The sequence below is a fragment of the Cebus imitator genome, unplaced genomic scaffold (genome assembly GCF_001604975.1).
Source record: "Cebus imitator isolate Cc_AM_T3 unplaced genomic scaffold, Cebus_imitator-1.0 Scaffold8, whole genome shotgun sequence".
NCBI lineage: Eukaryota > Metazoa > Chordata > Mammalia > Primates > Cebidae > Cebus > Cebus imitator.
The window spans coordinates 8,888,457-8,902,074 of NW_016107323.1; the positions used below are offsets into that span (position 1 = coordinate 8,888,457).

General features: G+C 42.5%; 1 protein-coding gene across 1 annotated transcript; it reads left to right on the forward strand.

Moving 5' to 3' along the window:
• The first annotated feature begins 2,986 nt into the window (after positions 1-2,986).
• Positions 2,987-7,444, forward strand: LOC108314007 (disintegrin and metalloproteinase domain-containing protein 1a-like). Its single transcript, XM_017542738.2, is given in 2 exon segments — positions 2,987-5,930; positions 5,933-7,444. Coding segments are annotated over 2 exon segments (2,478 nt in total). The 5' UTR covers positions 2,987-3,500; the 3' UTR covers positions 5,981-7,444.
• The last annotated feature ends 6,174 nt before the right edge of the window (positions 7,445-13,618 follow it).

Here is a 13,618-nt window from a genome sequence, read left to right on the forward strand (position 1 = left end):
TATTTGCAAACATATTCTGTCTCTGCTGCTATATAGCAAATCTCTGTGGGTGAGGAGCAAGGTTTGGTTAACTTGGCAATCACTTACTACTTTGGGCTCAGTTATGGCTAAGTGTATTAGCCTGTTTTCACACTGCTGATAAATATATACCCAAGACTGGGAAGAAAAATAGGTTTAATGGACTCAGTTCCACGTGGCTGGGGAAGCTCCACAATCATGGCAGAAGACCAAAGGCACCACTTACATGGAGGGGGTCAGAGAGAATGAGAAAGAAGTAAAAGTGGAAACCCATTATAAAACCATCAGATCTTGTGAGATTTATTCACTACCTCGATAACAGTATGGGGGAAAACCACCCCATAATTCAATGGTCTCCCACCAAGTCCCTTCCACAACACATGGGAATTATGGGGGTACAATTAAAGATGATTCCCAATCTGCTTTGGGAATGCAAACTAGCACACTGTTTTGCAATGCAATTTGTTATATTCTAGTTTGATGAAATTTTGCTTATCCTATGACCTAGTATCTACTTCTAGGTTTCTATTCTAGAAGGTTATATGCACTTGCATCATGTTACATAGACAATAATATTGACAGTGGCAGTGTTTATGGTATACCCTCAAAGCAAAGGATAACAGATAAAGGATCATGAGTCACAAGGGATTCACACAGAGAAATACCAGTGTTGTGATATGAAGAGGAATGAACTTTGGCTTCACACAATAACATGGAGGCAACTTAAGTGAACTATGGAATAAAAGAAGCCCTATAAAAAGTTGTACTTTTATGTATTCATATGAACTCTAAACACAGTGAAATGAAGCTGCATGTTATAGGTTGCATATTTAGAAGGTAAAAGTACCAAAAAACAAGTAAGGAAGCTGTTAATCTACAAAAAGTTAAAAAATAAATGTTAGCCAGGAATGGTAGCATGTAGTTGTCTTCCCTAGTGCTTGGAGGCTGAGGCAGGAGGATTCCTTGAGTCCAGGAGTTCAGGGGTACAACAAGCCATGATCACACCGCTGCACTTTAGCCTGGGTGACAGAGCAAGATCCTTTCTCTCAATAATAATAATAACAAAGATAGCATCCTGGGTACATCTGCAAGTGGAGGGATTTGTAATTATAAATAGGTGTCTATGTGTATTCTGTGGAGCTCAGAGTATTGATTGTTTTAACAAAATTATGCTTACAGCTTTTCTATTTTTCATAATTCCCCCAAGTCTACATCTATGTTAAAAATTCACTTTTCAGCCGGGCACTGTGGCTCACACCTGTAATTCCAGCACTTTGGGAGGCTGAGGCGGGTGGATAGCCTGAGGTCAGGAGTTCAAGACCAGCCTGGCCAACATCGTGAAATCCTGTCTCTACTAAAAACACAGAAATTAGCTGGGCATGGTAGCTGGCACCTGTAATCCCAGCTACTCAGGAGAATCACTTGAACCTGGGAGGCACAGGTTATAGTAAGCTGAGATCGCGCCACTGCACTCTAGCCTGGGCAAGAAGAGTGAAACTTCATCTGAAAAAAAAAAAAAAATGCACCTTTTAGTGAATATAATGTATTCCAGAATTTAAAATGGTAAATACAGACAATAGGTGATGAACAATGCAGAGTGCAACTATGTTCTCTTTCTCAAAGCCATTCATTCTAAAACACAGGCAAGATTTGGATGGTTAGTGGAGAATGATATGGACTGAATAGAATGGTTTCATTCAGGTGAGAAAGTACAGCATATAAAGAGGTTGATCCAACAGATAAACACATTTTTAAGATTAGGAGACGGGCCCATGATACACATGGAGTTCATAAGAAAGTGAAATGAAAGGAGATCTAATACACAAGTGAAAGAATTGATCTTAGATAAGACCATGGATGATTCATCCATGAATCATACAAGTTGAATGATATAGGTGGATTCATCTGGGGGCTACATTTGCTTCTGTTTTTTTGTTTTTTGTTTTCAGTGAAATATGAGGCAAGAAGAAATCAGGAGAATGAGCTGACCAGCAAAATGCACTAGGGGGTAAATTTGGAGATCATCAATGTGCCATTAGTCAGTATAGGTAGGTCAGCGTGTGGGTTTTCCTGAAGACATTTTTAGCCACCAGGGCAGGCATGCAACAAGTACAAATAACATACAGCAGATGACACACTGTACTACTCATACCCGGCAGTCCCTTTATTCATTAAAAAATAATTCTTTTTCTTCTACTCTTGGACAAGGCCTCTTATATGCCTGATGGTATCAGGATGAACAAATAAAGGTAGTCACTGAAAGCACAGAGATTATATTCTAACACAGGGGAGACTTTTAGGACATCTACCTTTCAACACACAGAAGAATAATCTTAGCACCTCCATATGTGAGGCTATCACTAGGAGAGTATAGTTCTGCAGGTAACGGCCAATGGTTCTATGATAATAAGATAAAATAGAAAGCTACTTTGTTGGCATCTCCCATATACTCTTTTGGACAGTATTATAATCAGAATACAGAAATTCAATTTTGATGATGTTAAAAAATAGGACTGTCCGGATGCAGTGACTCACACCCGTAATCCCAGCACTTTAGGAGACTGAGGCAGGGGGATTGCTTGAGGTCAGTAGTTCAATACAAGCCTGACTAACATGATGAAACCCCATCTCTACTAAAAATTAAAAAATTCGTCAGGTGTGGTGGTGGGCACCTGCAATGCCAGCTACTTGGGAGACTGAGAAAGGAGAATTGCTTGTATCTAGGAGGTAGAGGTTGCAGTGAGCTGAGAACGGCCATTGCACTCTAGACTGGGCAGTAAGAGCGAAACTCAGTCTCAAAAAAAAATACTACTGTGCCTTGCCCATAGTTCACCAGCCCACTAGGGTCTATGTTGGGGGAGCCACAGGGTAGCCACCTCACTTGAATTTTCCAACAGCCTGGCCCCTGACATGCTGACACACATATATATATAATGCCTCACTGAGCAGAAAAGAGCACCCTGGGTAAAGATGTTCATGTGCTCAGAGCATGGATTTAAGAAGAGAGGAAATGGACAGTGGAGTATGCCCACCAGAGAGATCTCCAAGCCCCCTGATCTGGAACATTTGGAGTTAGCTGAGCAACGGACAACAGGAGGGGTGGGGGAGGGGCTGTTCCACGTAGGCCCGTTGAGAAAGGCATGAAGATTTTGTTTCCTCTTGCACAGTACAGTCCTGCATTATAGAGTTTCTGGTCTTTTTGGTGATACATCCCTCCATGATGTCAACAGGACCTTAACCAGGGGAGCTGAAGCTGAAGCTGAAAGAGAAAGTCATCAAGAATGGAAAATTTCTGAAAGATATGAGATAGATCCAGAAGACTAGGAAGAGACCTGGCCAGAAAGCTGGGTCTTTCAGAAGTCAAAGAAGCTTTATGCAGCCAACACAGATCTGGGGCTAGTACCTGTGTCTGAGGGTCTGCATGTCAGGGAGAGCTGCTGCTCATGGACACAAGTTGCATCATCAGCTGATTCCCTGGGGTCATGTCAGTGACAGCCTCAGTGAGAGACTTTGCCTCCTTCCTGTCTTCTCTGCTGAAACACCACGTGGTTTTGTATGAGGCTAGGAGGGTGCTTCAGACCTGGGTTCCCCAGATGAAGAGTGTGAGGCTGGGGCTAGTGCCAGGTCTTTCGTGTGTCAGGTTGGGGACCATGTTGCTGTTGGGGATAATTTTTCTCTCAAGCATATACTGTGACACGGTCTCGGTATATTACTCTTCCTATGAAATAGTCATCCCAAAGCGGCTGACGGTCAGGGGAAGTGAAGATCCAGTGGAAAAGGCATCCTATTTGCTATTTATGGAAAGCCAGAAGCACCTGGTTCACCTGAAGGTGAAGAGAAGCCATTTTGTGAATAACTTTCCAGTCTACACTTACCACAATGGCATCCTGGGGCAAGAATCACCTTTCATCTCCCATGACTGCCACTATGAAGGCTACATAGAAGGAGTGTCAGGTTCTTTTGTTTCTGTCAACACCTGTGAGGGTCTCAGGGGCATCTTGATCAAGGAGGAAAAATCTTACAGCATTGAGCCCATGGAGTCTTCAAGACGGTTTGAACACGTGTTATATACCATGGCACACCAAGCACGAGAGTCCTGCAGTGTCACTCCCACAGATAGCCATGTGGGGTCCACTAGCTGGCAACAAGGGAGCAAGAAGCCTCATGATCTACAGGCGCTGTCCTACTTGTGGTCACACCCCAAGTACGTGGAAATGTTTGTTGTGGTCAACAACCAGCGGTTCCAGATGTGGGGCAGTAACGTCAACGAGACGGTCCAGAGAGTAGTGGATGTCATTGCTCTGGCCAACAGCTTCACCAGGGGAATAAACACAGAGGTGGTGCTGGCTGGAATGGAGATCTGGACCGAGAGGGAACTAATAGAGGTCGCAGTGGACTTGCAAGTCACACTCAGGAATTTCAATCGCTGGAGACGAGAGATGCTCTTCCATCGTGCGAAGCATGACGTTGCCCACATGATCGTTGGGCATCATCCTGGACAGAATACGGGCCAGGCCTTTCTCAGTGGTGCCTGCTCAAGCGGTTTTGCGGCAGCTGTTGAGTCCTTCCATCATGAAGATGTGCCGTTGTTTGCAGCCCTCATGGTCCATGAGCTCGGGCACAACCTGGGTATTCAGCACGACCACTCGGCCTGCTTTTGTAAAGATAAGCACTTTTGCCTCATGCAAGAAAATATCACAAAAGAAAGTGGCTTCAGCAACTGCAGCTCTGACTACTTCTACCAGTTCCTTCGAGAACACAAAGGGGCCTGCCTATTTAACAAGCCAAGGCCCAGGGCCCGCAAGCGTAGGGATTCTACCTGTGGAAACGGTGTGGTGGAGGACACGGAGCAGTGTGACTGTGGTTCTGCCTGTCACCTCGACCCATGCTGTGATCCCACATGCACTCTGAAGGAGAATGCTGAGTGCAGCCACGGCCTCTGCTGCCTGGACTGCGCTTTCAGAAGGAAGGGGTTTTTATGTCGTCCGACTCAGGATGAGTGTGACCTCCCGGAATATTGTGACGGTAGCTCTGCAGAATGCCCTGCAGACAGCTACAAGCAAGATGGCACGCTGTGTGATAGAATTCACTATTGCTCTGGGGGTCAGTGTAAGAACCCCGATAAGCAATGCGTGAATATATATGGGTACCCTGCAAGATCTGCCCCGGAAGACTGTTACATTTCAATGAATACCAGAGGAGACCGGTTTGGAAACTGTGGCCGTCCCACTGAGGATCGGCAAAAGTATGTTCCATGTTCAAGTGATAATGTATTTTGTGGGAAACTCGTATGTACAGGTGTTGAATCCTTACCACGACTCAAAGCTCAGCATACAATGATCCAGGTCCCTCATGACGATGACTGGTGCTGGAGCATGGATGCCCATAACATTACTGATATCCCTGATGATGGAGATGTGCACATCGGCACTTCTTGTGCCCCAAACAAAGTCTGCACGGATTACTCCTGCGTTCATCACTCCGTACTCCTGTATGACTGCAGACCAGAGGAATCGTGTCATGGGAAAGGAGTTTGCAACAATTTAAGGCACTGCCATTGTGAGTTTGGTTTTGCTCCTCCTGACTGTAAAAATCCAGGAAATGGAGGTAGTGTGGACAGTGGCCCTGCTGGTAAGCCAAGTGATGGAATTATAAGTACAGAAGAAAAGAGAAATCACAGTGTTGGTCAAAGTAATACCCAAAGAGGTTATGTGAGTAACGACAAAAATAAAAGCCTAAGGAAGTTACTGTACATAGCCCCCATGTTGCTTTCAGCATTATTTGTAGGTCTAATTATTCTTGCCATTATGGGAGCTAGAAAGGAGATATTACAGTGTTCAGAAGATTACACAGAAGCAACTCCAGAAGAGGTTGCACCAGAACAGAAAGTAGGCAAAGAGCAGGAAGAAGAAGGGCAAAAAATGAGTTGTCCAATAAAGCTAACAGTGGATACACTGGGTAAGTAGGAAGCTCAGTGTTTCAGAGAAGTGGGCATTTAATGCTGCTGTGCTTCTGACCAAAATCTGTACTCTGTAAAATGTACTAATACAGAAGGAGGGCTTTTCTTCTACTTTCTTCATTTTAGTAATTGATTACATATACATTTAAAAGTATATGTAAGAGAAACTACAATTTTTACATTATCACATTTAATGAAACCATTCTAATTAAATTTTTGTTATGAAGCATTCCTGTCAATGTTTTATTAGGGCCAATTTTTGCATTGCCTGTTTTTAGGTAATGCCATCTCCCATCTAATTTGTTTTACATGCAATACTACCTGCATATATAAATATTGCTTTTCTAGAATTTTGTTTCCCAATCACAACTACATATTATGTTAGAAAAGTTGTTTATGAGATGTGTTGTTTTAATTTGTCCTGTGAAGTATATTCATAAAATGAGATTTTAACATAAAGCTACAGAAATGCCTATTTGTGTATAATGTGTGAGTTAGGCTTTTTGTGACCTAATAACTGGGACTGCTAATAGTTGGGGGCTCTCTAGAAAAGGCTAGACCTGATTCAGGGACTTCTCAAATTCTCACTTCAGGTACCTAAAGAATGGGAAGGCAACCTAGATAAGATGGCCTTTACTAAGATGCTAAGTTGATGTCTGAATACTTGTTTATTCATTTTTTTGTCTTAATAATTCTACTGAAGTTCATATTTTGTTTACTGACAATTGATAGGAACATTTCAAATTACAAGTAACAGAACTTTCAATGTGGTAGTCATTTTTTGGTGAAGTGAGGACACAGTAAATATAACAGTAACATTCTCCATTCTGTGCCAGGCCCTGTGCTAAACACCTTATATTCACTGTCTTCATTTAATCCTCCCAACTGCCCTGTGAAACCTCCATCTTGTACATGAGGAAACAGAGACCGAAATTTGCTCTAGAGCTAGCCAGGACCTGCATCCCTCCCCAGGAATGAGTGAATCCCTTGCCTCATGAGCCTTTTTCTTCAGTTAAAAAAAAAAAAAGTGAGGGAAAAGACATGTCCTTAACTGCCCAGAACATGGCTTCAGCCTCAGTGACTCTAAGGAAACGAAAGTTGTACAAATGAATGTTGATCCTATCATGAACCTATGGTGTTGTGTAGTCATTATGGATTGAAGAGTCTTTTCCCCTGCTACATCCTGAAAGCATGGCTGGTGATAAGGTTGGCATCTTGTTTAACTCTGAGGGCCCAGCTTGTGGTAGGTGCCAAGACAAGTCAATGACTTAACCAGAGCCAACCTCAAAATATGGGGATTGCTAGTCTCTAGGCATGGCACATGCAAAATCTTTCTCAGGAACAACAGAGCTACAGAGTGAGTAAATGTTCTGTCTCAAGGAAGATCCTAAGCATCAGTCCCCGAGCACATACTGCCGAGCCCCTCTTCTAACTGCCCACTCTATGTGAGATAACAGAGCAAACAAAAGGATAACACCTGCTGTCTGCTTTCAAGAAGCTTATGTTAGTTTCTCTGAGTAGAATAAACACTTCGGAGCAAAATCTGAAATGAAGTCTTCAGTTGTGGATACGTGACTACAAGTAAAACAGGTAGGAGATCCGGGTCACAGGTCTCAGGACTGATTCTGATAATCAAATCCAGGTTGAGTTTCATGCCAAAAGATCAAAATTCACAGTGGGAGACCAGGATATCAGGCTGGGCGTGATAACACACCTGTACTCATAATGTACTTTGGGAGGCCAAGGTGAGAGGATGGCTTGAATCCAGGACTTTGAGACCAGTCTGGGCAACATGAAAAAATTTACCAAGAAAATTTTACAAAATTAGCTGGGCATGGCGGTATGCACCTGTAGTCCCAGCTACTTCAGAGGCTGAGGTGAGAAGATCCCTTGAGCCTAGGAGTTAGAGGCTGCAGTGAGACACAGTCACACCACCACACTGCAGCCTGGGCAACAGAGTGAGATTCTGGTTCAAAACAAAATAAAAAAGAAAGAACCCCTGCTATCAGTTGGTAGGCACTTGAGAGTTTTGAGAACAAAAGTGAAACTGTGTAATTAAAGGTCTCCAAATGTAAACTTGTATTAGAGGCTTTTGAAAAAGATGTGAAAATGTCTCAGAAAAGCACTTGTACAGAGAACTGGGGAGTGACAGAAGGGGTAACCTTCACAGTGGGCATGCTGATGGTGACTGTAATGAAACAGAATGAGTATCACATATTTAAAACATCAAGGATAAGGGAATCACAATATAAATAATGATTTATACGTGGAATGATTATTCTTGGCTGCTTTAATAGAGCTCTTTAAGGACCAGAAGGCAAATAGATAACTGGGAATGAAGAAGTGAAGCCAACAGAGGATTTCATAGCATTGGACAAAGACGTCACAAAATTCAGCAAATGAGAAGTTTTTTTGTAGTAGACTTTTAAGATTTTATTTGCTTATCCTTAAGACTGATTTGAGCTTCCAGATTACAAGACCATGTTGAAGATGGGAAACCAAGATTAGAACAAGGTGTTTGGTTTTTGTTCTTTTGCTTTTAAGATGGGGTCTAATTCTATTGCCCAGGCTGGAGTGCTGTGGCATGATCATGGCTCACTGCAGCCTTGAACTCCTGGGCTGAAGCAATCCTCCTGCTTCAGTTTCTTTTCAAGCAGCTAGGACTACAGGCACATGCCAGCATGCCTGGCTAACTAAATTTTTCTTTTTTTTTTTTAGACATGAGGGTGCCACTGTGTTTCACAGGCTGGTCTCAAAGTCCCTGTCTCAAGTGATCCTCCTGCTCTGGCCTCCCAAAGTGCTGGAATTACAGGTGTAAGGCACCACACCTTGCCTAGAACAGGTGTTTGAAGAAATGTTCTCAGAAATGATGTTAGAAAATTGAACATATTTGTAAATTCTCATATGAATTATAAAATATCTAGAAACCCCAAACTCTGGTAATGAAGGCTGAAATCCATTAGAATAGATTATTACAGGGAAATGACCAGTTTTAATGTGGGCAGGACAGAGAAGATAGGATAGGCCTGAAATCTCCAGAGTTCAAGGGGCAGCTTTCTGCATTGTGCATGGCTGTCTTTAGGAATTATATTCTTTTGCCTCTCCTGGTAATATTTGGGAGCTTCTGAGTAATGCTTGTACCTTTCAATGACAGCACAATAACACTGGTGGTCACACATGACCCAGCCACGTGCCGCCCCAGGAGACTCTGGTGGTGACTTCTTGCCATTCTTTACCTACCTTCTTTGAGCCAATCTTGTCCTATCTGTGCTCTCCTAGGCCAGTGGAGACCCAAGCCCTTCCTTCACCAAAGTATAGCTAAGTCCAGGCTCTAGATTTGTATCCTGACATGGGAAAAACATAGGAAAATGTCACTGTGGGAAATAAAGAAATGGGATGTTGCAGGTATTAATGCTACTGGACAGCCCAGGGGTCAAGCCCTTCCCTGGGAAACTTAAAACAGCCGTCCCTCTCCTTGACCACAACCTGACATATTTGCTTGTCCCTTCAGGAATGCCTGATGGAATGTCTTCCTAACCTGGAGTCATACTACACTCCCTTCTCTGGGGCTCAGTTGAAGAAAATGTAAAGAATGACCTTAAACACAGAGGACATTATGGCCTCACAGTAATGCAATTCTGCATACAATGAAGATTATCTCAATATCTCAAGTGTTATATTCGCTTGCCAAAAAAAAAATCAGCTTCTTCAGAGGTTGTAGTGAGCCAAGATTGTACCACAGCACTCCAACTTGGGCAACAGAGTGAGATTCTGTCTCAAAAATAAATAAATAAAAATAAATAAATCAGCTTCTTTTATTTATAAAGCTAATTCTACAATAGCATTTTGGTATTGCCATTTGATCAACATGGCCACTGAAGTGTTTCTTCAAAATTAAGGGCAGATTTCTTCCAAGAATAAGGTTGCAATTTGCTGCACCTTTAATATTCATGCTACTTTTGGACATTATCCTTGAAAAATGTTTGAGCTTAGGGGAATAGGAAAAAAAGACCCAATACTACTTATGGTTTTTAATAAAGATAATTGAGTCTTACATAAGGAGGACATGCCAGAATGAAGTATAAGAGGATGATATGGTTTGGATTTGTGTCCCCATCCAAATCTCATGTCGAATTGAGGGGAGTGCCTGGTGGGAGGTAATTGGATCATGGGGGCAGATTTTCCCCTTGCTGTTCTCTGACAGTGTGTGAATTCTCATGAGATCTGATCTTTAAAAACTGTTGTCACACTTACCCCTTCACTCTCTGTCTCTCCTGCTACCGTGTGAAGAAGGTCCTTGCTTCCACTTCATCTTGCACCATGATTGTAAATTGCCTGATGTCTCCCCGTCATGCTTCTTGACAAGCCTGTGAAACTGTGGGTCAATTAAAACTCTTTTCTTCATAAATTACCCAGGCTCAGGTAGTTCTTTATAGTAGTTTGAAAATGGACGAATAGAAGATAACCAAGGCTTTGGAAGGAATTTGTCAATGACAAAGCCACGGTGACTCTTCCCATGGTTAGGAAATATTTTTAAAAATATTTCAAAGGAGGGCCGAGTGCCATGGCTCAGACCTGTAATCCTAGCACTTTAGGAAGCAGAGGTGGGCAGATCACTTGAGGCCAGGAGTTTAAGACCAGCCTGGAAAACATGGTGAAACCCTGTCTCTACTCAAAACACAAAAAATTAGCTGGGTTTGGTGGTGCACACCTGTAATCCCAGCTACTCAGGTCACTGAGGCACAAGAATCACTTGAACCCAAGAGATGGAGGGTGCAGTGAGCTGAGACTGCACCACTGCACTCCAGCCTGAGCTACAAAGCGAGACTCTGTCTCAAGAAAATAAAATTTCAAAGGAAAATATCACAGGTGGAATCATGATTGACCAAGTATCTGACACATCATATCTGTTTCATTGCTATAATCTAATTGTGTTCTCTAATATCCTTACTAAGATTCCCCAGACACACATTTGTCATCACAGTCTGGAGTTTGGAAACTTTAACTGCTTGCCCATTATCTACAGTAGAAAACGTAAACTCAGTGTGACACTGAAGGACAGTGACAACTAGGCCCTCCTGTCAGTTCGCAACCATTATGGCCTATGGATTCTGAAAACAAGTATTTCCTCCTATCAGCATGGCTAACATGTCTGTCGTTATCATATACCACGTCCCTTTGCCACTCTGGACTTCCGATCACAGTCTTGTTTCCAGGGAATGACCTTACTCTTCCCTACCCCTATTTAGTTTAACCCTCACAGCCCCGGTGTGGCTCTTGAAACTGCTCCTGCATACCTTTCTCAACTTTCTTTCCCAGATGAAATAGGGTATGCTTGAGGATACTCATGGAAAGTGAGACTGAACCTATAGATAAGGCAGTCTGAAACAGACCATCAGGTGGTTGTTTTCTAGGCAACAGGGAGGATATGTGCTTCCTTATTAAGTGAAATTTCCAGTTGGTACTGTGAGAGTGAGAAATGTGTTTATTCATGAGATGTATTCTCGGAACCGCAATTCTGGAGGTGTACTCATGCCTTAGAGGAGAAACAGAAACAAAACCTTATACAAGACACACAAAATAATCTCTTAAACTGCAACATTTCTTCTGGTAGTAGATTTTCAGTAGTGGATCTAAGAGCCATGAACTGAGTGTTACAGACAGTTTCACATGAAAAATAGAATAAAAAAGGCATAGTGTCAGTGCTAACAAACAGGAGAAAAAGCTCTCCCTCATGCCCTCCATTGCCATCCTTTCTGTTTACCCACCCAAAGCCATCCTTTCTATTTCCATACATAACTTATGTCATTATAAATAGGCAGAGATACAAATAAATATGCTAAGATAAAGGAAAAGGTCACCAATTAATTCTTTGGTTGAAAAAAAGTAAGAACGGGTCCCCACTTTGAGGTAATGGATGTGTTGTGATTTATGAAAAGCTCCAGACATTCAGGTATCTCTTTATGGAAAAATGAGAACTGCTGCAATAAAATTATATAAGTGTATCAAATCTTACAACTATGAAGGGTTTGAATGGAAAGTTTTATATTTTTACACTGATATACCTAAAATAAGAGCCTGTTAATCTTACAAGCTTTTACAAGAGCTGACAACTTTTCATCAGACTCGGTACACTGGCCGTGTTTATAACCAATGTAAATACCTAAAAATGTTTTACAAAACAACTCAAGAGAAAAGATTTGAGGCACCTTTCTTCACTTTCTTCAGCCCTCCAGCAGCTCTCTTCTTGCCTTGGATGCTAAGAACATGAGAACTATGTTGGCTCTGCATCTTGTGTTTTTGCTAGCCTAATAAATCCAACCAGGAAGAGATTTTTTTAGAGGAAAAAGGAATCTTTTTAAAAGGGAAAAAGTAATCTTTGTTCTGATTGAGGGGCCTTCTGTGTTCCACATTTCTAAATAGCAGGTGTCATGTTCTCACTGCTTGGTCTTGTTTTTTTTTTTCTTTGAGACGGAGTCTTGTTCTGAAGCCAGGCTGGAGTGCAGTGGCATGATCTCGGCTCACTGCAACCTTCGTCTCCCGGGTTCAAGAGATTCCCCTGCCTCAGCCTCCTGAGTAGCTGGGACTATAGGCACGCACCACCATGCCTGGTTAATTTTTTGTATTTCAGTAGAGACGGGGTTTTGGCATGGACAGGATGGTCTCAATTTCTTGACCTCATGATCCACCTGCCTCGGCCTCCCAAAGTGCTGGGATTACAGGCATGAGCCATGGCATCTGGCCATTTCTTGGTCTTAAGACACAGAGCTGAACTTCCTGAGACCTGGGTTTCCTCCTCAGTAAGATGCCACACAAAGAATGCCTCTCACAGAGTATTTGTGAGATTAAATTGGATAATGTGTGTGAGGTGATCTAGTGCAGTGCCTGGCATACAGCCAGTGCTAAATGCTGATGGCATCTCAAATCGAATGCCATGATGAATATAAGATTGTATTATTAATTGTGCATTGTTCAGCAATGGTTAGATTTAATCACCATCAAATTATAATACTGAATTTCCCTGATATGGCATTCTGATCTACTACGTGGTCATTTGCAGACATATTCTGTCTCCATTACTATACAGCAAATCTCTGTGGGTGAGGAGCAAGGTCTGGTTAACGTGGAAATCACTCCTTTGGGCCCAGTTATGGCTGAGGCTGGCATGGACTTTCCTGCTTTCCTCAGAGCTTCACCCAAGACCATAGTGACATTAAAGCAATCTTGTTTCTTGGATCCCATATCAAGAATCCTGATCTTCTGCCTCTTCTGACCTTGTCTTCTACCCTTCGTGCCCAAATCTCCAGGGGAGATCTATTGGTCCACTCCAGGCCTTGAAAGAAGTGCCATTCTACAGAGAGGCTTGCACCTGCTGTAGCTTCCTATGTTTTCATTCACTGATTCCACAACTCTGTATTGAGTCCTTATTCATGCATAGTTCTAGGCACTGTGGCATGTGGCAGTGGGTAGGACAAAGCCTCTTCCCATGAAAATTACGAACTCGAGTTGGGGCAGGTGAGCAATAATCAGGTAACTACACGATGTGCCAGATTTTACTATGTGCAGTGAAGCAAAATGAGCAGTGCAAGGGGATTGAGAGTGATGTTAGGGGGGCATGCTATATTAAACAGTGGTCACAGG